This window comes from Macaca fascicularis, chromosome 2, assembly GCF_037993035.2.
Source record: "Macaca fascicularis isolate 582-1 chromosome 2, T2T-MFA8v1.1".
NCBI lineage: Eukaryota > Metazoa > Chordata > Mammalia > Primates > Cercopithecidae > Macaca > Macaca fascicularis.
In genome coordinates this window covers 135851416-135873670 of record NC_088376.1, presented here as the reverse complement: position 1 = coordinate 135873670, position 22255 = coordinate 135851416, and the positions used below count along the sequence as shown (strand labels likewise).

General features: G+C 39.9%; 1 protein-coding gene across 3 annotated transcripts in view; it reads left to right on the top strand.

Moving 5' to 3' along the window:
* SHQ1 (SHQ1, H/ACA ribonucleoprotein assembly factor) overlaps nucleotides 1-22255 on the top strand; it is a 267911-nt gene that overhangs the window by 11670 nt on the left and 233986 nt on the right. For all 3 annotated transcript variants that reach the window (XM_074032735.1, XM_005547620.4, XM_074032736.1), the window contains exons 5-6: nucleotides 2663-2775; nucleotides 17475-17602. In XM_074032735.1, the coding sequence (XP_073888836.1) occupies nucleotides 2663-2775; nucleotides 17475-17602 (241 nt within the window). The remainder of the gene's footprint in view (nucleotides 1-2662; nucleotides 2776-17474; nucleotides 17603-22255) is intronic.

Here is a 22255-nt window from a genome sequence, read left to right as displayed (position 1 = left end):
TGGGTTCACACCATTCTCCTGCCTCAGCCTCCTCAGTAGCTGGGATTACAGATTCCCACCACCATGCCTGGCTAATATTTTGGTAATTTTTAGTAGAGACAGGGTTTCACCGTGTTAGCTAGGATGGTCTCGATCTCCTGACCTCGTGATCCACCCACCTCGGCCTCCCAAAATGCTGGGATTACAGGTGTGAGCCACCGCACCTGGCCTGCCTCCAACTTTTTAGACAGGATTTGCTTGTAAACTTCTATATTTTATACTGATAATAAGAAAATAAAATATTTTTGCTGAAACAAATTCTCTGAACATTCCTCCCTCTACTCCCCATACACAGAGATATACGCTCCCCAGTCCTAGTCTTTTTTTCCTTTCTGAAATTGCTGCCAGCCACCAGGGTGCCTTTGGAAAACTGCCCTGGCTGCTCAAAGTCAGGACTTCACAACAAGCTTCTGGCAGTGGTGGCTGCCAGCAGCAACAATCCTAGAGTCTTTGGGCGCCAACCCAGCAAGCTCCTGGGACTGCTGCTGCCAGCGCCTCAGGACGCCAGGCTTGCTGGCCCTGTCCTTTTGGCTACACGGGGACCTGAGGCCATTGTTTCCAGGAGACCCACTAGCCAGATGTGTTCACTGTTCTTTATTTTCTCTCTGGATTGTCTCTGCCTAACCTATGCGTAAACTTCTGTAAGCCTAATTTAAATCCTACATGACCTTTTTTTGACAATATCTATCTTTAAATAGCTAGTAACTAGTGGCCGTAGCAGTTGTTTAAAAGAAAAAGGGGCCGGGCGCGGTGGCTCAAGCCTGTAATCCCAGCACTTTGGGAGGCCGAGACAGGCGGATCATGAGGTCAGGAGATCGAGACCATCCTGGCTGACACGGTGAAACCCCGTCTCTACTAAAAAATACAAAAAAACTAGCCGGGCGAGGTGGCGGGCGCCTGTAGTCCCAGCTACTCGGGAGGCTGAGGCAGGAGAATGGCGTGAACCCGGGAGGCGGAGCTTGCAGTGAGCCAAGATCACGCCACTGCACTCCAGCCTGGGCGGCAGAGCGAGACTCTGTCTCACAAAAAAAAAAAAAAAAAAAAGAGAAAAAGGAACCTTTTTTTCCTGCTGTAGTTGAACACTTCTTATCCTCTTTCTTCCGTTTGGTTGATTGATGCCTTCTACTTCTAAACCCCAAGCTACCTTGGCTTTTAGTTTGTTTCTGTTTCTTTTTAGGGTCCAGTTTGAACAGGGCTGCTGCATGTGACTGTGCATAGAACAAGCCTGGGTGGGGCTTGCACTGCCATAGAACACTCACGTTGTGCTGTGTACATGTTGCATGACTATATGTGGAGGCCCTGAATCTGGAGGCCAGGGGGAAGAGGAGAGAGGAAAAGAGCTGCTTTATTTTATTTTATTTTATTTTTTGAGACGGAGTCTCGCTTTGTCGCCCAGGCTGGAGTGCAGTGGCATGATGTTGGCTCACTGCAAGCTCCGCCTCCTGGGTTTATGCCATTCTCCTGCTTCAGCCTCCCATGTAACTGGGACTACAGGCACCTGCCACCATGCCCGGCTAATTTTTGGTATTTTTAGTAGAGACGAGGTTTCACCATGTTAGCCAGGATGGTCTCGATCTTCTGACCTCGTGATCCGCTTGCCTTGGCCTCCCAGAGTGCTGGGATTATAGGCATGAGCCTATAATCTCTCTCTCTCTCTTTCTCTCTCTCTCTCATAGAGTCTGGCTCTGTTGCACAGGCTGGAGTGCAGTGCCATGATCTTGGCTCACTGCAGCCTCCATCTCCTGGGCTCAAGCCATCCTCCCACCTCCACCTCTCGAGTAACTGGGACTACCAGCGTGAACCACCAGGCCTGGCTAATTTTTGTATTTTTTGAGAGATGGGGTTTCGCTGTGTTGCCCAGGGTAGTTCGAATTCCTGGACTCAAGCAGTCTACCCGCCTTGGCCTCCCAAAGTGCTTGGATTACAGGTGTGAGCCATCATGCTCAGCTTGTATGTAGTCTTTTACAGGATCTGAAATCTGAAATGATCCAAAATCTAAAACTTTTTGAGCACAAACATGGCCCTCAAAGGAAATACTCTTTGGAGCATTTCGCATTTGGGATTATTGGAATGGGCCTGATGAACTGGTATAATGCAGGTATTCCAGAATTTAGAAATATTCAAGATCCAAAACACTGTGATCCCAAGCATTTCGTATAAGGGATATTGTCTGTATGGTAATGCTTCTTTAGGCCAGCTGAGCTAGACTATAGGAAGAAAGAAGAGACTATGTGTAGATGTCTGAAAATCAAGCCACTCTACGTTAATAACTTTCAAATATCTAGGTGTAAATGGGGAAATGGATGTTGAATTAAGTGTTCCTGCTTGCTTGTAGGGGTTTATTCCATTCTGTTTTTTATGTTAAACTTTTATAGCCTTAATATCTGTCAGTCAGCTTGTTTGTTGTAAGGATTAAATGAGATAAGTTATGAGAAAGATCTCACAGGGCTTACCAAGTAGTAGGTGCTTAAACATTTGTTGGATTTGAATCTAAATGTCACAGGTGGCATCATGGTTTACTGATCAGTTAGGTTCTTCCTGTGCTTTGGCATTTTGTATAAAATTTGAGTTTTAAATGCTAAAAATAGGAGATAGCAATTATTTCTTTTCTGGGTGTCCTCAGGATGAATTGAATGATGTTATTGATATTAAGAATCCAGATTTCACCCCTGCAGCTGAACGAAGACAGAAGCGCCTGGCTGCTGAGCTGGCCAAGTTTGATCCTGATCATTATCTGTGAGTAATGAGGTTTTTGAGGATTAAATAATTTACTTGACATTTATTTTAAAATTTTTGAGTATCTTTTTAACTCTGCTAGGGATGTGCGTTTTGGATTCTAGAAACTATTGAAGACTGAAGACCTTAATGGACGTTTGAATTAACCTACAACTGTTGTATCTCTGTAGTCTTTGTAAGATGTTGCCTCTTATATCTCAAGTTGTTCATCTTAGCAACAGAGAACTCTTCTAACATACTTTTTAGTTTTTTTCTTGCCAGGCTTAAAAATATAATACTGAGGCCGGGCGCGGTGGCTCACACTTGTAATCCCAGCACTTTGGGAGGCCGAGACGGGCGGATCACAAGGTCAGGAGATTGAGACCATCCTGGCTAACACGCTGAAACCCCGTCTCTACTAAAAAATACAAAAAAAACTAGCCGGGTGTGGTGGCGGGCACCTACTAGTCCCAGCTAGTAGGGAGGCTGAGGCAGGAGAATGGCGTAAACCCGGGAGGTGGAGCTTGCAGTGAGCCGAGATTGCGCCACTGCACTCCAGCCTGGGCGACAGAGCGAGACTTCATCTCAAAAAAAAATATATAAAAAATACTGAATTCATGAGACTGTTACACTTCTTTTAAGTAAGCTTTTGGTTGTGATTAACGGTATGCATAAGTGAAAGTATGTTTCAGTTTCTTTAAGAATTTGAATGTACCTGTACTATATTTCTTGGCTGATCCCAGGATCTTCCTAATGCTTTCATCCACTAGCCCTTGTAATCAATGGTATGTTTCCAGTGAACAAGTAACTATACTTTGTGGTAGAGTATAAATAGAATTTAATTTGAAGTTTTGCTGTATTTCCCACTGGCATTAATTGTGTTTTTGGTTATAATGTGTCTCCATCAGGCTTACATTTGCGTAAAGAACTTATCTAATTAACAGATAGGTACATGATGACCTGAGAGATTGTGATACCTCCCGCTGGCCAGGATAGCAGCATTTCTTCCAAGGATTGTTGCTTGACCTCTCTTGGACACATGGCTCTATTAGGATGCATGGAGAATGAGTGTTTTAGGTTGATGTAGACCTCAATTATTATTCTGGGTCAAGATTTTTTTAGCTTACATATATAGCTATAATCATTGTATCTCATTATATTGGTATAGTACCTGCAGCTTATAAAGTGCACTCATGTAATTATTCAGTTTTCACAACAGATGAGGAGAGGAGGTTAAGGGACTTGCTCAAGGTCACACTACTACTAAGTGGCTTGGCCAAGACTTGAAAAGAGTCTCTCCATTTGTCATTTTGTATATCCTTTTCATGTACACTATTTCAGTTTAACTGCTGTAGCTCTTGTGATTAACATTCTATCTCCTGTGACACAGTAGGATACTAATTGGAATGGCAGGGATATATCTTGTGATGTGCAAATGGAATGAGTGATGTGTAATGATAAATGGTTGAACTGTTTAACATCCTAAGGGAAACTGGGTAAGAGCAGGGGATGTTACATTTTGGAGGACATCTGAGAGATTGAACTCCATTTACATTGCTATTTCTAATTACCTTTATCTCTCCAATTGTGGTTTTAAAGGTCCACTGAAGAGTAATTTGAAGAAACCCATTTAAAATCATGCTGAATATTTAAAGTGGAAATTTCATTGTCAGCAAATTTCTCAGGCTAGCATAAAAACAGAGTGAGCTTTACAAGACTGAAATTTCAAGTGGGAGGGAGCTTAATTAGAAGAATTGCCTATCTCCTCTCTTCCAAAACTAGAAGAATAACTATGGCCTGAGAGAATTAGGAAATTGGAATTTATAGTTAGCAGTGTGATATTATAAGCAGCCCTTATTTTTCTCCGTCTTCTGTGTGTTTTTATCCAGAAGCTCATTTTCTTTAATGCTATGCATGAAATATTCTTTCCACTTCTCAAAGAACAGTTCTTACAGGAATGGTTTAAATTTAGTTATGGGCTAAGTGAGGAGAGTGGGAGTCATGAGGTAAAGATTCTTTGTGACTTTTCTGATAGCAGTAAGACTTTGGCTCAGTGTAATTTTTGTGTTACTACTCATTATTAGCTGACTGACTCACCCAAATGTGTTAATATGAAATGAAATGCAACTAAAATTCTTTTGAATTTTTAACTAAAAATTCTTTTTTTTAGCTTAGTGCTTTTTTCTTGTTGTTAGTGGTTAAAACAGTGGAGAAAAAAAGGCTCACTTTAAATTACCATCTACCATGCAGATAATACATTGCAATATACACATGTAATACATAATATATATAATATTAGCGTAATATTACCTGACTCATCCAAATGTATTAATATTAAATGAAATGCAACTAAAATGCTTTTAAATTTTTAATTAAAAATTTTTTTAGCTCAGTGCTTTTGTTGTTGTTAGTGGTTAAAACAGTGGAGAAAAAAAGACTCACTTTAAATTACTATCACCGTGTAGATAATACATTATAATATACACTTGTAACACATAATGTATATATTAGGATAATCAATAATGTATATAATATTACCTATTTGTAAGTTGTTTGACTTTGTCTTTACAAGTCATAGTGTTTCCTCATGTTGTCAGGATTTGGGGGGCTTTAGAAAAACGAATTTTAATTTCAGCCTAAGCAGAACACAGTGAAGTCAATTGATTGTAAAGAAAAAATTATACATTTCAAAGGCATATATATGATTTTAGATTGTTATTTAAAAGTCTTTTATTGTAAAATCTGGATGTTATTTAGGTATAATCTGTTTTTTTTTTTTTTTTTTTGGCATGTTTTGCAGCCCACTACAGTGATCGGCATATCACAGATGATCCATAAATGTTTATTGTTTTTTATTATCCATTTCTTATTTGTAATTCTTTTGGGGTATTAGTTTTACACTAAAATATGTTGACAGCATCTTGAAGCATTTCTTTTTTTTTTTTTTATTATACTTGAAGTTCTAGGGTACATGTGCACAACATGAAGGTGTGTTACGTATGTATACATGTGCCATGTTGGTGTGCTGCACCCATTAACTCGTCATTTACATTAGGTATATGTCCTAATGCTATCCCTCCCCCCTTCCCTACTCCATGACAGGTCCTGGTGTGTGATGTTCCCCTTCCTGTGTCCAAGTGATCTCATTATTCAATTCCCACCTATGAGTGAGAACATGCGGTGTTTGGTTTTCTATTCTTGTGATAGTTTGCTGAGAATGATGGTTTCCAGCTGCATCCGTGTCCCTACAAAGGACACAAACTCATCCTTTTTTATGGCTGCATAGTATTCCATGGTATATATGTGCCACATTTTCTAATCCAGTCTATCACTGATGGACATTTGGGTTGGTTCCAAGTCTTTGCTATTGTGAATAGTGCCGCAATAAACATGCGCATGCATGTGTCTTTATAGCAGCATGATTTATAATCCTTTTGGTATATACCCAATAATGGGATGGCTGGGTCAAATGGTATTTCTAATTCTAGATCCTTGAGGAATCGCCACACTGTCTTCCACAATGGTTGAACTAGTTTACAGTCCCACCAACAGAGTAAAAGTGTTCCTATTTCTCCACATCCTCTCCAGCACCTGTTGTTTCCTGACTTTTTAATGATCTCCATTCTAACTGGTGTGAGATGGTATCTCATTGTGGTTTTGATTTGCATTTCTCTGATGGCCAGTGATGTTGAGCATTTTTTCATGCGTCTGTTGGCTGCATAAATGTCTTCTTTTGAGAAGTGTCTGTTCATATCCTTTGCCCACTTTTTGATGGGGTTGTTTTTTTCTTGTAAATTTGTTTAAGTTCTTTGTAGATTCTGGATATTAGCCCTTTGTCAGATGAGTAGATTGGAAAATTTTTCTCCTATTCTGTAGGTTGCCTGTTCACTCTGATGGGAGTTTCTTTTGCTGTGCAGAAGCTCTTTAGTCTAATTAGATCCCATTTGTCAATTTTGGCTTTTGTTGCCATTGCTTTTGGTGTTTTAGTCATGAAGTCCTTGCCCATGCCTATGTCCTGAATGGTATTGCCTAGGTTTTCTTCTAGGGTTTTTATGGTTTTAGGTCTAACATTTAAGTCTTTAATCCATCTTGAATTAATTTTTGTATAAGGTGTAAGGAAGGGATCCAGTTTCAGCTTTCTACATATGGTGAGCCAGTTTTTCCAGCACCATTTATGAAATAGAGAATCCTGTCTCCATTTCTTGTTTTTGTCAGGTTTGTCTAAGATCAGATGGTTGTAGATGTGTGGTATTATTTCTGAGGGCTCTGTTCTGTTTCATTGGTCTATACTTCTGTTTTGGTACCAGTACCATGCTGTTTTGGTTACTGTAGCTTTGTAGTATAGTTTGAAGTCAGGTAGCATGGTGCCTCCAGCTTTGTTCTTTTGGCTTAGGATTGTCTTGGCAATGCAGGCTCTTTTTTGGTTCCATATGAACTTTAAAGTAGTTTTTTCCAATTCTGTGAAGAAAGTCATTGGTAGCTTGATGGGGATGGCATTGAATCTATAAATTACCTTGGGCAGTATGGCCATTTTCATGATACTGATTTTTCCTGTCCGCGAACATGGAATGTTCTTCCATTTGTTTGTGTCCTCTTTTATTTCGTTGTGCAGTGGTTTGTAGTTCTCCTTGAAGAGGTCCTTCACATCCCTTGCAAGTTGAATTCCTAGGTATTTTATTCTCTTTGAAGCAATTGTGAATGGGAGTTCACTCATGATTTGGCTCTGTGTTTGTCTTTTATTGGTGTATAAGAATGCTTGTGATTTTTGCACACTGATTTTGTATCCTGAGACTGCCGAAGTTGCTTAAGAGATTTTGGGCTGAGACGATGGGGTTTTCTAAATATACAATCATGTCATCTGCAAATAGAGATGGTTTGACATCCTCTTTTCCTAATGAATACCCTTTGTTTCTTTCTCCTGCCTGATTGCCCTGGCCAGAACTTCCAACACTATGTTGAATAGGAGTGGTGAGAGAGGACATCTCTGTCTTGTGCCAGTTTTCAAAGGGAATGCTTCCAGTTTTTGCCCATTCAGTATGATATTGGCTGTGGGTTTGTCATAAATAGCTCTTATTATTTTGAGATACGTCCCATCAATACCTAATTTATCGAGAGTTTTTTAGCATAAAGGGCTGTTGAATTTTGTCAAAGGCCTTTTCTGCATCTATTGAGATAATCATGTGGTTTTTGTCTTTGGTTCTGTTTATACGATGGATTACGTTTATTGATTTCCATATGTTGAACCAGCCTTGCATCCCGGGGATGAAGCCCACTTGGTTATGGTGGATAAGCTTTTTGATGTGCTGCTGGATTCGGTTTGCCAGTATTTTATTGAGGATTTTCGCATCGATGTTCATCAGGGATATTGGTCTAAAATTCTTTTTTTTATTGTTGTGTCTCTGCCAGGCTTTGGTATCAGGATGATGCTGGCATCATAAAATGAGTTAGGGAGGATTCTCTCTTTTTCTGTTGATTGGAATAGTTTCAGAAGGAGTGGTAGCAGCTCCTCCTTGTACCTCTGGTAGAATTCGGCTGTGAATCTGTCTGGTCCTGGACTTTTTTTGATTGGTAGGCTATTAATTATTGCCTCAATTTCAGAGCCTGTTGTTGGTCTATTCAGGGATTCAACTTCTTCCTGGTTTAGTCTTGGGAGATTGTATGTGTCCAGGAATTTATCCATTTCTGTTTGTTTGTTTTTTGAGACGGAGTCTCGCTCTGTCGCCCAGGCTGGAGTGCAGTGGCGCGATCTCGGCTCACTGCAAGCTCCGCCTCCTGGGTTTACGCCATTCTCCTGCCTCAGCCTCCTGAGTAGCTGGGACTACAGGCGCCCGCCACTGCGCCCGGCTAAGTTTTTGTATTTTTAGTAGAGACGTGGTTTCACCGTGGTCTCGATCTCCTGACCTTGTGATCCGCCCGCCTCGGCCTCCCAAAGTGCTGGGATTACAGGCGTGAGCCACCGCGCCCGGCCTAATTTATCCATTTCTTCTAGATTTTCTAGTTTATTTGCGTAGAGGGGTTCATAGTATTCTCTGATGGTAGTTTGTATTTCTGTGGGATTGGTGATGATATCCCCTTTATCATTTTTTATTGCGTCTATTTGATTCTTCTCTGTTTTCTTCTTTATTAGTCTTGCTAGCGGTCTATCAATTTTGTTGATCTTTTCAAAAAACCAGGTCCTGGATTCATTGATTTTTTTGGAGGGTTTTTTGTGTCTCTATCTCCTTCAGTTCTGCTCTGATCTTAGTTATTTCTTGCCTTCTGCTAGCTTTTGAATGTGTTTGCTCTTGCTTCTCTACTTCTTTTAATTGTGATGTTAGGCTGTCAATTTTAGATCTTTCCTGCTTTCTCTTGTGGGCATTTTAGTGCTGTAAATTTCCCTCTACACACTGCTTTAAATGTGTCCCAGAGATTCTGGTATGTTGTGTCTTTGTTCTCGTTGGTTTCAAAGAACATCTTTATTTCTGCCTTCATTTCGTTATGTACCCAGTAGTCATTCAGGAGCAGGTTGTTCAGTTTCCATGTAGTTGAGTGGTTTTGAGTGAGTTTCTTAATCCTGAGTTCTAGTTTGATTGCAGTGTGGTCTGAGAGACAGTTTCTTATAATTTCTGTTCTTTTACATTTGCTGAGGAGTGCTTTACTTCCAACTATGTGGTCAGTTTTGGAGTAAGTGCGACATGGTGCTGAGAAGAATGTCTATTCTATTGATTTGGGGTGGAGAGTTCTGTAGATGTTTATTAGGTCTGCTTGGCGCAGAGCTGAGTTCAAGTCCTGGATATCCTTGTTAACCTTCTGTCTTGTTGATCTGTCTAATGTTGACAGTGGGGTGTTGAAATCTCCCATTATTATTGTATGGGAATCTAAGTCTCTTTGTAGGTCTCTAAGGACTTGCTTTATGAATCTGGGTTCTCCTGTATTGGGTGCATATGTATTTAGGATAGTTAGTTCTTCTTGTTGAATTGATCCCTTTACCATTATGTAATGGCCTTCTTTGTCTCTTTTGATCTTTGTTGGTTTAAAGTCTGTTTTATCAGAGACTAGGATTGTAACTCCTGCCTTTTTTTGTTTTCCATTTGCTTGGTAGATCTTCTTCCATCCCTTTATTTTGAGCTTATGTGTGTCTCTGCACGTGAGATGTGTCTCCTGAATACAGCACACTGGTGGGTCTTGACTCTATCCAATTTGCCAGTCTGTGTCTTTTAATTGGGGCATTTAGCCCATTTACATTTAAGATTAACATTGTTATGTGTGTATTTGATCCTGTCATTATGATGTTAGCTGGTTATTTTGCTCATTAGTTGATGCAATTTCTTCCTAGCATCGAGTCTTTACAATTTGGCATGTTTTTGCAGTGGCTGGTACCGGTTGTTCTTTCCCATGTTTAGTGCTTCCTAGGAGCTCTTGTAGGGCAGGCCTGGTGGTGACAAAATCTCTCAGCATTTGCTTGTCTGTAAAGGATTTTATTTCTCCTTCACTTATGAAGCTTAGTTTGGCTGGATATGAAATTCTGGGTTGAAAATTCTTTTCTTTAAGAATGTTGCATATTGGCCCCCACTCTCTTCTGCCTTGTAGAGCTTCTGCTGAGAGATCCGCTATTAGTCTGATGGGCTTCCCTTTGTGGGTAACCCGACCTGTCTCTCTGGCTACCCTTAACATTTTTTCCTTCATTTCAACTTTGGTGAATCTGACAATTATGTGTCTTGGAGTTGCTCTTCTCAAGGAGTACCTTTGTGACGTTCTCTGTATTTCCTGAATTCGAATGTTGGCCTGCCTTGCTAGGTTGGGGAAGTTCTCCTGGATAATATCCTGCAGAGTGGTTTCCAGCTTGGTTCCATTCTCCCCGTCACTTTCAGGTACACCAATCAGACGTAAATTTGGTCTTTTCACATAGTCCCATATTTCTTGGAGGCTTTGTTTGTTTCTTTTTACTCTTTTTTCTCTAAACTTCTCTTCTTGGTTCATTTCATTTATTTGATCTTCAATCACTGATACCCTTTTCCAGTTGATCGAATCAGCTACTGAAGCTTGTGCATTTGTTATGTAGTTCTTGTGCCATGGTTTTCAGCTCCATCAGGTCATTTAAGGTCTTCTCTATGCTGTTTGTTCTAGTTAGCCATTCATCTAATGTTTTTTCAAGGTTTTTAGCTTCTTTGCGATGAGTTTGAACTTATTCCTTTAGCTTGGAGAAGTTTGATCGTCTGAAGCCTCCTTCTCTCAACTCATCAAAGTCATTCTCCGTCCAGCTTTGTTCCATTGCTGGCGAGGAGCTGCGTTCCTTTGGAGGGGGAGAGGTGCTCTGATTTTTAGAATTTTCAGCTTTTCTGCTCTGTTTTTTTTCCCATCTTTGTGGTTTTATCTACCTTTGATATTTGATAATGGTGACGTACAGATGGGATTTGGGTGTGGACATCCTTTCTGTTTGTTAGTTTTCCTTTTAACAGTCAGGACCCTAAGCTGCATGTCTGTTGGAGTTTGCTAGAGGTCCACTCCAGATCCTGTTTGCCTGGGTATCAGCAGCGGAGGCTGCAGAACAGTGAATATTGCTGAACAGCAAATGTTGCTGCCTGATCATTCCTCTGGAAGCTTCGTCTCAGAGGGGTACCCGGCCATGTGAGGTGTCAGTCTGACCCTACTGGGGGGTGCCTCCCAATTAGGCTACTTGGGGGTCAGGGACCAACTTGAGGAGGCAGTCTGCCCATTCTCAGATATCAAACCCTGTGCTGGGAGAACCGCTACTCTCTTCAAAGCTGTCAGATGGGGACATTTAAGTCTGCAGAGGTTTCTGCTGCCTTTTGTTAGGCTATGCCCTGCCCCCAAAGGTGGAGTCTACAGAGGCAGGTAGGCCTCCTTGAGCTGCGGTGGGCTCCACCCAGTTCGAGCTTCCTGGTCGCTTTGTTTACCTACTCAAGCCTCAGCAGTGGCGGGTGCCCTTCCGCCAGCCTCTCTGCTGCCTTGCAGTTCGATCTCAGACTGCTTAGCTAGCAATGAGCAAGGCTCCGTGGGCGTGGGATGCTCCGAGCCAAACTCGGGGATATAATCTCCTGGTGTGCCATTTGCTGAGACTGTTGGAAAAGCGCAGTATTAGGGTCGGAGTGACCCGATTTTCCAGGTGCTGTCTGTCACAGTTTCCCTTGGCTAGGAAAAGGGAATTCCCTGACCCCTTGTGCTTCCCGGGTGAGAGATGCCTCGCCCTGCTTTGGCTTATGCTCGGTGGGCTGCACCCACTGTCCAACAAACCCCAGTGAGATGAACCTGGTACCTCAGTTGGAAATGCAGAAATCACCTGTCTTCTGTGTCACTCACGCTGGGAGCTGTAGACTGGAGCTGTTCCTATTTGGCCATCATGGAACCACCCATCATGGAACCACCCTCTTGAAGCATTTCTTTTTTTTTTTTTTTTTTTTCTTGAGACGGAGTCTCGCTCTGTCGCCCAGGCTGAAGTGCAGTGGCCAGATCTCAGCTCACTGCAAGCTCCGCCTCCTGGATTTACGCCATTCTCTTGCCTCAGCCTCCCGAGTAGCTGGGACTACAGGTGCCCGCCACCGCGCCCAACTAATTTTTTGTATTTTTTGGTAGAGACGGGGTTTCACCATGTTAGCCAGGATGGTCTCGATCTCCTGACATCGTGATCTGCCCATCTCGGCCTCCCAAAGTGCTGGGATTACAGGCTTGAGGCATTGTGCCCGGCCTAGCATTTCTTAATAGTCATTCCTCATTGCTTATTATTATAGCCAAGTATTCATATTTCTCTTGCTGATAATGTTTGGTTTTCTTCTTCCCCAATAGTTTTTAAATTGTTGGCATACATTTTACATTAATAAGGTCTTAAAATCTTGCCTCTTTCTTTGGAAGGAAGCACAAGAATTTAGTCAGTGTTCTAAACATCTGTGAGATAAGAAAAGGGACAAAAATGATCTTATACCATTTGTGGTACCGTTTTAAATTGCGATAATTTTTCATTACTCTAAATTTGTGAAAGAAGATGGTATATTGATTAAACTCTTGGATTTATTGAGTGGATATTAAGACAATAAATAGTAATTGGAAGACTGGGAGCAGGATCACATGCTTCTGAGGTGGCTCTCAATTCAAAACATAGAACTTGAGAAAAAGCATTAGAATACAATTTTATGTATCCATTCTTTCATTTATGTATTTATTTGTTCAACAAATATTTGTCTGAATGAACTACATGCTAAGCAGTGTCACAGATACTAAGGACACCGTGGTGCATATGGCAAGATCTCAATCTCTGTGTTGTCCATGGGACTTCCATTGTAGTGGAGGAAGTAGACACTATTTTTATTTTGATTAAGTGCTATGAGGAAGAAGCAGATTGAAGGGTTAGAGAGAGACTCGGTATCCCACTGACTTCTCTGTTTCAACATGTCCAAAATTGAACTCATCATTTTACCTCTAAAGTCTTTGTGAATTTTCTAACTTGGTTGATGCCCCATTTTTCACTCTAGTCACCCAGATTAGAAAGCGGGGATTCATCTTTGCTTTCTCTCTTATCCCACACATTCAATCAATTCTGAAGTTGTACCATTCATCTCTGTAGTATTTTTTTTTTCCATTTTTTTTTCCATTTCATCAATTTCTGGCCCTCATCTGTGTCTGGTTTAGTGCAGCACTCACTAACTGCCTAACTGGCATCTCTGCTGCTAGTCCGGGCTACTTCAGATCCATCAACCATGAACCATTAGTATGATGTCTTACATGCTGAAAATGAAAATCTGCTGAACCCTGTCCTTGATGCTCTTCTGCTTAAAGTACTTAACTCCTTTGTGTGTCACTGCAAGTTCTCTGTGATCTGGACCCTGCCTACTTCTGTAGCTTCACTTTTGCCACTCCCTGCTCACGTTTTACGCCTCAACAATGATGAATGTTTGCATTTCCCCACCTGTACCACACTGCTTTTCTCTCTTTTTTTTTGAGACGGAGTCTTGCTCTGTTGCCTAGGTTGTAGTGCAGTGGTGCGATCTCAGCTCACCATGGCCTCTGCCTCCCAGGTTCAAGTGATTCTCCCACCTCAGCCTCCTGAGTAGCTGAGCTTACAGGCCTGCACCACCATGCCTGGCTAACTTTTGTGTTTTTAATAGAGATAGGGTTTCACCATGTTGGCCAGGCTGGTCTCAAACTCCTGACCTCACGTGATTCACCCACCTTGGCCTCCCAAAGTGTTGTAATTACAGACATGAGCCATCACGCCCAGCCCACACTGCTTCTCATATGTTTCCTTTTATCATCGTATCCCTTTGCCATTTATTTCCCCTGACCCCACATTGCCTGAATAGTGGTTCTTATCTCTTCAGACTAGGCTCATTGTTTCTCCCATGCACTCGCCCTGTTAGACTGGCTTAGGAAGCCCACCTCAGTGCTCCCCTGTTACAGTTTATCTTGTTTTTACCACATTGTTTTATAATGTTCTGTATTTGTGTACCTGGTTCTCATTAAATTGTGGAGTCTTTAAGGGCAGGAAGTGAATTTTACAGATCTTCATCTTCCTGACGACGCACGTAGAGGGCATTCAGTGAATGCTTGTTCAATTTGTGACCTTAAAAATCTTGAAAAAAAATTGAGATCTCAAATGAAAAAACAGACAAAACTTGGAAGTAATTTATTATGAAAAGTAAAATATTAGTCACCATCAGCGCTTGTTCATGAAACTCTTAATTCATGGACAATGTCAAGCATAGACCAGCACAGTTTGGATTACTAGGACTGTGTTAGTGAAATTTTACTCAAAATAATCAAACATTTTGGAGGTGTTTTTGGTGGGGAGGGGGATGGAGGTGGTAGAAATACCATGTTTCCAAGCCAGTTTTCTTTTTCCCTTCATCGTGGTCCCTTGGGGAGGAAAACAGCATCTTTTCAGATGGGCTCCTCTACTCTTTGCCTTTGGTGTCCTCCGTGCTGTGGTGTCCAAGGCCCTTTTCTCTCACTGTGCCAGTTCTTCCTGGGCAATTTTATCCTCCTCTTGGTTTAACTGCTTATGACTCCCATATCTCTCTCTTGAGCATCAGACTTGTATGTCCACCTACCTATTGGACGGGATGTTTGTAAATCCTAAGAAAAGGCATGTCAGACTCAACCTATCCCAAGCAGGGGTCTTTATTTCTCACTCATATCTGTTAGCTTCCCTCCTATGTCCCTGTCTCAATGAAGGACACTGTTGTCCACTGAGTTATGGAGGCCAGAATTCTCTGTGTCATTTTTCACTCCTTGAGCTCCTCGTTCCCTGCATCCTGAGGGTTCTGCCATCTACATGTAGGTCAGATTCATCCACTTTGCTGTGTGTCTACTGCCACTATGTTATTCTAGGCCACCATTATGTCTGCTTCTCCAGACTTTCTCCCTTTAAATCATTCTCCAGGCTGCAATAAGAGTGATGTTTCTAAACCATGCCAGTGTCATTCCCCTATGTGCAAAGCTTTTAAGTGTTTAGTTGGTAGGGATAATCTTTGAGATTTCTTAGATATGGCTTACAAGGTGGTTGCCACTATATTATTTTCAGCTTCTTTCGACTTTTTTTCCCCTTAAATGTGCCTTCTTGTTTTCTAGCCTTTGCCAACCAGTTTTTCATCACAGAATACTCTCTCCTACCCCTCTTCCTCTGGTTAACTGTTCATTGTCATTCCACCGTTGGTTTAGATATTATATCCTCCAGGGTCCTTGCCTGTCATTCTAATTTATTTTGCCCTAGAATCTTACACTGCTGTTATGTCATAGCATTTTGCTATATTGTAATTGTTTGACTCTCCCATGGGATTGTAAGTTGTGTGAGGGCCAGGACTGTCTGTGTCTTGTCAGCAGTGGAACCCTAGTGCCTAACATGGAACATGGAACGTGGCACAATGTCAATACTTTCTGTTGAATGAATGACTTATTTAGCATGTTAGTCATTGATTATTGTTTATCCATTTAAAATTCATTTCCTGGAAAAAAGCTCACGTTCTGATTTGTGGATGAGGTTATAGTAGAACCTCAATTCAAAAGAGTTCCTTCACTTTAAGGAGAAAGAGATAGCTAAGAAGAAAATAGGCTTAGCAGGATTAGTTTATGAAGCAGCTATTTTGTCTTAGTCTCACATGTCTGTGCACCTGTCAGAAATCGTTACTGACAATTCCTATTTCAAGATATTAGCTGTTCAGTTTTGTCTAATATGTACTTTATTTCCTCCTATATAAAAATGGAATATTTATTTGGTTAAGAGCTTGGAATCTGGAGTAAGAGTTAAGTAGGTCTACATCCTAGCTATGCTTTTTACTTGTTCTCTGAACTTGGCCAAGCTACAAAACTTTTCTGAGCCTCAGTTTCTACCTTTGTAAAATGATGGTATTAATAGTACCCCATGCTCATAGTGATGGTGTGAAGATTCAAGGAAATAATGGATGCAAAGCTTTTAGTGCAGTGCCTGGAACATACAAAGAACTCCGTAAGTTGTCTGTGATCTTTCTAATTTTTAAACGATTTCAGTATCTCAGTTGAAAGGGAACTTCAAGTGTCTAAGGTTGTAAAACTATCAGTTAGAAAATTCAGTGTATCAAAGCAACCAATTCCTTGAGTTTCTGGTTAACTAAAATATAAATAAAATTTTCACCATTGAGTTATACTTTGTTAATGCTTTTCCCAAGAATACCAGTTTCCAACTTTGAATGCAAGATAGAATCATTTCTAAATAAGTGTCCTCTAAGAGTGAGAGGTATATTTTGAATGTGGCTGTTATTTTTCTAGTTAAAACAGGAATGTAGAGTACAGGAAAATTAACTTTCTGTTCTCTACAAATGTTGCTTTTATCTTCTTCAGTAATTTAAGGAACTGTTAAAATTCATATCTTAATAAAATAGATTATATCTTGGTAGAAAATATGAGTGCACATGCCAAAAATGGTGTGTGTGTGTGTGTGTGTGTGTGTGTGTGTAGCCCCTTTTAGCGTCTTTGCGGAGATGCAGTATCCTGAATTTCCTACTCATCTTCTTGTTTTTCTTTGCTGGTTGAGTTCAAAAATTTTTTCCTTTATTGAAATTTTACTGAAGTCTGTGGTACTTGCAGACCTAGCACAAGTGCTAGATTTCATTCCAGTGTGTCTTCAGATTTGCTTCATTTCACATCATTGAATATGGGATGGGACTTCAGGGTAGGACCAGTCTTCTACGTACCTTCTATTTAAAGAGATCAGAGGTTGGACACAGTGGGTCAAGCCTGTAATCCCAGCACACTTTGGGAGGCTGTGGTGGGAGGATCACTTGAGGCTGAGAGTTTAAGACCTGTCTGGGCAAGGAAGCAAGACCCTGTTTCTATAAAAAAAATAGAAATTAGCCAGTCTCAGTAGCACGTGCCTATAGTCATAGCTGCTTGAGAGGCTGTGACAGGAGGATTGCTTGACCCCAGGAGTTTGAGGCTGCAGTGAGCTGCGATCATGCTACTGTACTCTAGCCTGAATGACAGAGTGAGACCCATCTCTTTTTAAAAAAGTTAACAACAACAACAAAAAAGATCAGAAATCTTATATATCCCTTTAATCAGATACTTACTTTTGTTTTACGATAAGTAACTTATGTTTGTGGTTGGTAACTACAAAGAAAGTAAATATAGTGTTCAGTCTTTCCTTGAAATGTACTTTGAATTAAAAATCTGTATTTCTGGTACAAATATGAGTTAAGATAAAATGTTAAAAAGTAAAAGCCAGTATAATAAGTTCTTTCAATGTTTTTTCCTAGAGCTGACTTTTTTGAAGATGAGGCGATTGAACAGATTTTGAAATATAATCCTTGGTGGATTGACAAATATTCAAAAATGAAGGCCTTTTTGGAAAAGAGTCAGGAGGAAGAAAATCATGCTGCATTAGGTAAGAAACTCAAATTCGGCTAATTTGTTTCATTTTAAAATCTCATGGTGTATGTACCACATTTACTGCCTTCCATATTATTAAGCATATAGATGTAATTGCCTTATAATGTTAAAATATGAGTTTGAATTGCTAGTTTTGGAAATGACGTCTTTGCCTCTGACTGGAACATGCCACTAAGTAATTAGGCTTATTTGTGTTGGAAAATTCTTTTGAAGTATGTTTTCCTTTAGAATCATTGGAGTTCTTTTACAATTAATTATTTTTTAAAACCTAAATTTAGGGATATGATCACACAGGACATTTGTAGTTTCTCAATAACCTGCTTAAGAGGTATGAACATTCTTCTTTGGTAAGGACATTTGAGTATTAGTAATGGGGGGAAAAGACCCAGGTGGGAAAAGACCTAGATGGACATGTTATTACCACCTTGTCTAAGTACAGCGTTGATATATTAAGACTATACATTAGAAATATAACATTTGCAGACAGATCAAGGAAAGAACACCCATGTTTTCTGTCACACTGATTTGGCTTTTATTTACATATTAAAAATAAAATTTCAATGTTTAAATGGAAAGAATACACACATATGTACATTCTGAAGAATACTGAATGGAATATAGACTTTTTCCACCTCAAGTTCCTCTTCCCAGAAGTAATCACTATTAGTAATTTTGGGGATATTTGAGAAATATATATTCCCACATCTAAATAGTTGCTTTTAGAAATGTCTACACATAGACTCACGTATACCCGATTCGTACCTTGTTGTTTTCAATTTGTAGTGTGTTGCACATCTTCCATATCAGTATGTACAGATCTACTTGAAGCTTTTCATGATTACCTAGTATCCCGTTGGATTTTTTTTCATGATTGATGGATATTTGGGCTGTTTACAACTGGTGGACATTTGGGTGATTTCCTGCTTTCTGCAGTTGCAAATAATATATATAGTGACTTTCTTTGACCACTCATTCTGAAGTAGCTGCAGGGTCTCTAATGCATCACAGTTTTTTGTTTTCTGCATATCAATGCAATAAACTGTTATCTGCTATTTTTTCAGTGTCTAGTATAGTGCCTGTTATACAAAGGTACTCAATAAATATCTATAAATATTGTAATAAATATTTTTATGGTTAAGTTTTATTAAAGTTTAGGTGATTTCTACCAGATCAAAACATTGCTACTATAATATTTTAGAAAAAAGAGGATTAGCTTTAGTGCATCACAGAAGCTCATTATAGTGACTCTTGTTATAGATTTATTGTCGTTTTCAACAAATCCTGACTTTTATATTTGAGTTTAAGCAGCTTTCAGACTTCTCACGTTCTATATGTATATATAGGCACATTTTCAGGTTTAGGATTGCTAACACAATTTAGATAGTTAACTGTATATGCTAGATAGATCTGGTCATAAAGTTTGAGCAAACTTAAATCATCTAGTATATCAATTGGTTTGAGTCAGTTTCCCTAATTTTTGCACAGTATTTTAATGAGTGGTGTGGGAGAAAATTGATGGTTGCGTAGTTGAGTTTTCTGTCCACCAGGGTGAGCTAGTGGCCCTAAAAATCAAGAGAAGGCATTCCCTTTGATTTAAATTCTAACTTGCTCTACTTTGATAAATTGTAGCTTATTCTCAGTCCAGTTTTCTGTGTCAGCAATGCTTTGAGTTAGTCTTCTCTGTGTAATTTTAGCAGGAGATCAAGCCACCCAGTCCTTTTAACCACCTGCCCTCCTGACCCTTCATCTGACCCATGGCTGATAGCCAGGCTGGTGCATCAGGAACAGTCATAGTCTGCAAAGCCATTATGATGATTCATTCTAAAAACCACCTTTAAAAATAGCAAGGACATGTGATCTAAGGTAGAAGAACTTGAGCTTTGTGTTGAACAGAGTGTCTCTTCTAATAATACCAAATATAAGATATAAACTCAATGTAGGCTTGGGGTTGGACTTCTTGTTCCACCACATGCTTGCGATATGATCTTGCACCTTTGGGTTGCTGTGGAAATCCTGTACCTACCTCAGAGTTGTCCTGAGATTGAATGAAACGTTATATTTAAAATCCTGTAAATGTTAGAAATTATTATTATAGAGTAAAATCAGTCACAGGAGAGCCAGGAGTTGGTTAGTTTCTCTGTGAAATTACAATTTTTATACATTTAGAAAGCTTTAAGGGAAGGTTCCTTGTTAACAAAATTTCTCTCTCATTTAAAAAATTCTGGTTCAAATATTTGAGGCATTCAGAATTGGAGGAATAAATTGAAGTGTGTTGAGCCAGGATAAAATATGGGGGAAAAGAAATAAACCAAGAAATAAACCTCACAGTTTTCTGCTTACCTGCGGTGCCTGCTGCTGTACCTTTTCCCCTCTTCCTCTTTGTTCTTTGCCTCTCTGGCCTTCTTCCTCCTTGTGTCATAGCTGTGGGCTGTTGTCTGTTTAACACCTCCTCATCAGGTGTTGCCAGGCAGATATAACAGTGCAGGTGAGGGGTGTACCTTCGATTTGTTCTGTATCATAAAATATTAACCTAGATTGCTTTGAATTCCAGATAAGCCTTAGGTGGTGAACTTTGCTCCCTCTCTTTCTCCCTTGGTTGTAATTCTTGTCATTTTCATCACAGCCCTGAGTTACAACAGGGAGACTTTTCTCCAGCTTTGTAGTGATCCAGATTTTCCTCCCCAAAGGCTTGTAAATGGAAGTGTTAAACGCTATGCTTCCCCTGAGCTCTGGTTTCATGAGGATGAACTTACCGCATTTCCCATGTTGTCTTTCAGTGGTTAATCTGAAGCTCCAAAGTCTTGGCACGTTATTGCATGTTATGACACCACATAACATTTATAGTCAATGAACTTCCTAGCAGGGACATCCTGTTTGGCACCAGTGAGCCCTTCAGTGTTTGTAGAGATAACTGTCAGTGTCAACTTTGAAAGTTGTAGCACTGCAGGGCTACCCATTTAGGCTGAAGGTTTGAATGCAGCACAATTTTTTCTGGTTCCCTTGATCTGGTTCCAATGAATGTACAATGTAATAGACAGATGTGCATTACTCTGAGAGCACCGAGATCCTTTGTGATTTAATTGTTGACCTAGATAAGAGGGATGTTTGGGAGGGGGATTTAGAGAGGAAGGGAGGATTTAAAAATAACAAAATTAGAAAATATTTGGGAGAGAAAAGTGACTACCTTGCAGACATCTTTCCATTTTGATGAGAGTCCCTTTGCAGCCTTCAGACATATTGGTGGCGTTTTGATGTTGGGAGGTGGTCCTCGGCCATTTGCTTCAATGCTCGAGTACCAGTTTCCTCCTCAAATGTACTGAGTTCAACTGACTTTTATTTCACTGGAGATTGTTTTTAAAAGTATAATTAACCAAAACATTGTGAACTATATGGCAAAGCTGCTTTGTAGTGTAGCTAAGTCATATAAATGCTTGACAAATGTTACTCATGGTGGCAATCATCCAAGCATTGTTGGCACTGCATCTGTAGTTATTTCCAGTACTGCTGCTAGGTTAGACTTGATTGTGTGCAAACTTCCCCCAAGTTCCCCTTTGGGTGATATGATTTATAGCTCTAATAAAAAAGGCCTTAGGGAGCTCAGACTTTTGGTTTCTCTAGTGATTTCCTGGTTTGTTGTTATTGTTATTTATCATCTCTGATTTCTTTGCTTGAATTTCAGAATTTAAATGCATTTGTGTATTATTAATGAAGTAGGCCACAATGGAACTTATAAATGCTCAGTAAAAGGTGGAAGTGTTTTAGGGAAAGTCTAACAGCTCCTAGTATCCAAGAATTCAGAAGAATAATTCAAGTAGGTTTTTCTTCTGTGCACAGTTACTGAAAATGACTAATGTAGAAACACTTCCATGTGCGTAATGTAACATCAGAACCTACATTGCCTAGATCAACTTTTACAAATGATTAAGCATTGATAGGTATGATTACTTAAAAATGAAGGCATAAATATGTGGAGAGTTGACATGTTGCTAAATGGTTTCTGGGCAAACTTACTTTGTGATTGAGAATTATGTGGGAGCAGGGATCTTTATTAGTCAACTAGGATATAAAGATATTTCTCTAGTCAGATATCATGAACACCTGGCATTTTCCCATTAGCTAAATTAATGAACATCTCAAAAACCATACCTAAGGGAATACTGTCTCAAACCTTCTTGCTAAATACCAGGAGTCTTAAAATATTTTGTCAGGTATGCTTTCTTCCTGCAGTGAGTGTATTCCTTCATGCCATTTCCTTAAATCAAATTGCTTAAAGTGAACTGAGAGCTTTTATTTAAATTAAGGAATCTTCAGATGTGTCCTCCAGTGAGGCAATCAACACTCAGTTTATCTGTCTTATTGATTAAATCTAGTAAATTTTAAATTAAACCCAGTTGACCCTTGAACAAAAATGTTTGAAATGCATAGGTCTGCTTATATGGGGATTTTCTTTTGCCTCTGCCACCCCTGAGATAGGAAAACCAACCCTTCCTCTTCCTCGTTTTCCTCAGTCTACTCAATGTGAAGACCAGGATGAGGACCTTTATTTATGATGCTATACCTCCACTTAATGGATAATTTAATCTTAAAGAGACTTCATGTACAATTCAAGGATTGGGGAAACCTTAACTAAAGCTATAAATCCAGAATA